General features: G+C 38.0%; 1 protein-coding gene across 1 annotated transcript in view; it reads left to right on the top strand.

The window, feature by feature from the left end:
- Positions 1–730: 730 nt before the first annotated feature.
- Positions 731–3,076, top strand: part of cdkn3 (cyclin dependent kinase inhibitor 3) — a 9,767-nt gene continuing 7,421 nt past the window's right edge. The window contains 1 exon segment of the mRNA XM_033026450.1: positions 731–803. Within this exon segment, the coding sequence (XP_032882341.1) occupies positions 731–803 (73 nt within the window).

The following is a 3,076-nucleotide window of genomic DNA, read 5'->3' as shown; positions in this document are numbered from 1 at the left end:
TTTATAAATAGTGCACATCATTGAAAGATTTAAGTAATTAATGCCCTGCCCCCAACTTTGTCAGCTGTCAAACTTAAGTTTATGTTCAGATGTTCAATGTTCAGGTGCATTGTAAAACTAAGAATAAAATAAATATTTCAACATGAAAATAATTAATATTCCAAAAATAAGTGCAATCCTGAAATTAATTTAAAAGTTAAAAATAAGCTTAAAATTAATTTTAAGTAGCTAAAATATAACTAATGTAACTAATTCCTTCCCCTAACCACATTATTCCCCATTGAAATTATGTCCATGTCCTGTGTTTAATGCTGGGGAAATAGCAGCAGGATTGAGCTTCAGCTCTTGGCTCTACGAGACACCAGTAACGCAGCATCTTGACACATAATGATTAAGACCCATTTGGAACTGCTGGAATATATCCAGCTGAAAAATTATAGATTTACTCATACTGGGAATGCAGACTAATATATCAGCAGCCAATATTCAGGAACACTCTACTGTTAATGAATATAGGAAAGCACAAGTGTGTCTTTACAATCTTCAATATTTTAACACAACCATAATAATACATTCAGGAGATATTATTCTATTGTGAAATGCTTTTTAGTATTTGTGTGTAAAGTCAAAATATATCTTCGATGGCTATATTTCTTATTATGATTACCTTTGCAGCTGACAGCTAAAAAAAATCAAAATGTTGTGTTTCTTTTTTTAAAAGGCTCGCACAATGAGGGCAAGTGAATTTGATCTTCAGTTGAAGATTTTGAGGAAGAGCACTCAATACCACTCCAAGTCTCATGGTAAGTGTCTCCAGCAGGCACATTAATGATATTTTGCCAGATAAGTGTGTTGCTGCACCTACAAATGAATGGCAAGAACAATTGGATCGGTCAAAGAAAATATTACTATAATTTGAAACTTACAATAGATCTTATTTCTGTAAGGGTTACTGCTCTATCATAGCCCTCCTAAGTGTTGCAACAATTTTTTTCAGGTAGAAGATATATTATTTTCCACCAAATTTCTAACTTAGTTTAGTTTAGAGATGCAGCAAGGAAACAGTCCCGTTGGCCCACCGAGTCCACACCAACCAGCGCACTGGTTCTATGGTATCCCACGTTCACATCCACTGCCAACATACTAGGGGTTATTTACAGAGGCGAATTATCCTACAAATCTGCACGTCTTTGGGATGTGGGAGGAAACGACACACCCGGAGGAACCCCACACAGGACACATGGAGACATGTGCAAACTCCATACAAGACAGTACCCAGGTCAGGATCAAAACGAGGATTTCTCAGGCAGCAGCTCTACCCGCTGTGCCACTGTACTGCCCACCTCGCACCACTGCTAACAGGAGGGGGATAGCTTGCAAAATAGAAATAAAAATATTGATTGTGGTGCACTCAATACAATTAGAGATTGACAACTGATGATCCTGAACCTGAAGTGTGGCAGATGTTTAGATTTTCATCATAATTTCCTACAAATGATTACAGAAGAAATATAGAATAAAAGGAAACTCTTCAGATCAATCAGTCTATACGGGTAATTTTGCTACATCAGCTGTCACATCCATGGTTTATCTTATGTATTGTCAGCATGTACTAAGTACAATGAAAGCTTTATTTTGCATGCTATCCAAACAAATCAGATAATACTACTGTGTACAGTAAATGAAATGAAATCAAGCCAAACACAAGTACAATAGATAGAACTATCTCTACCTACCTGTCCTCAACCGATCTCTATTCTAGTGAAGTTACATTAAGGCATGATCATATTTATATTGTATCATAATGTTGAATCTTTACTGTACGATTTCTGTCCTCGCTATAATGTGGTATTAATCCTTTCAATTTTCAACTTTGGTCTAATCAATATCTTGTCTGTATTTAACATCACTTTTGTTTTGGTCCAATAAAGTACCATGCACTTGATTGTCTTAACAGATCACTTGCATTATACCTTATTTGGCACCTCATCAGAATTCAGGACAATGATTCATTGCCTGTAATGATTGTACAAGTATAGTATTAATTCTGCAAGTGAAAGTTTTGCTTGGACAGTTAACTTTCCTAGAATTATTTTGGTTGTATATTTATTAGGTTGGGATTAACAGTGGTGAATTTGCCAGCAGTTCCTTGGAATCTGTGCTTCTGCCCGGTAAGCTACTAATGTTATTTTCCTATCATATTATGGGTTTGAAACTCCTTTTCCAAATATCAGCATTTAATAGAATAAGTATAATCACCGAGAATTATACATACAAAAGGAGTTAATTGGTTACCATGGTGATTTAAAATAATTGGTCAACAGTCCATTTCAAGTGATTACAAGTGGCAATGGCTATTCAAACAGCATGACAGTGAACCCTTTTCCCACCATCTCTATGCTGATCTTTTAAACCCACCTCATTTGCCCACATCAGGTCTGTATTCTTCAATGTCTTGCGGTTCAAGTGCCTGTCTAAATATCTCGGAAATTTAGTGATTGTATCTGATTCATCACCACCTCTGGCACAACGTTGCAGATATCCACACTCTTTGTGTATATAGAAAATAACCCTGAAATTCCATTCTCCCCTTAAACCTATGGCTTTCTCATTTTTGAGGCCCTTATGTGGGCAAAAGATTTAGACTAACTACCTCATCTGCACCTTTTATAATTTTATACACCTCTATCAAGTCACCTCTAGCTTCCTTCACTCCAGGAACAAGAATCCCAGCCTAAACAAAAGCCTCCCAATCCAACCTGATGAATCTCCTCTGCATGTTCTCAGCTGCGGCTCGCCTGCAGTCTGTCTGTTTTTACTTTTTATGTTGGTTTTTTTTGTCTAGTTTAGTAATTTTTTGGTTATTAGGTTGTGTTATGTGTGTGGGGGGAGGGTGAAACAGAGCTTTCTGTCTCTCCCTTCGGGGGAATGCGACTTTTTGTCGTATCCCCCTTTCTTCTCCTCCCGTATCGCTGAGGCCTAATGGCGGAGCTTGCGGCCCTCCAACCTGCGGAGTGCCGACCTCGAGGCTCCGGAGGTAGAGCCAGCCAGGACTCACAACGCGAGGCTGGCCGTC

Source organism: Amblyraja radiata, chromosome 9, assembly GCF_010909765.2.
Source record: "Amblyraja radiata isolate CabotCenter1 chromosome 9, sAmbRad1.1.pri, whole genome shotgun sequence".
Taxonomy (NCBI): domain Eukaryota; kingdom Metazoa; phylum Chordata; class Chondrichthyes; order Rajiformes; family Rajidae; genus Amblyraja; species Amblyraja radiata.
The sequence above is the reverse complement of the archived record's forward strand: the minus strand, read 5'-3'. Positions and strand labels throughout refer to the sequence as shown.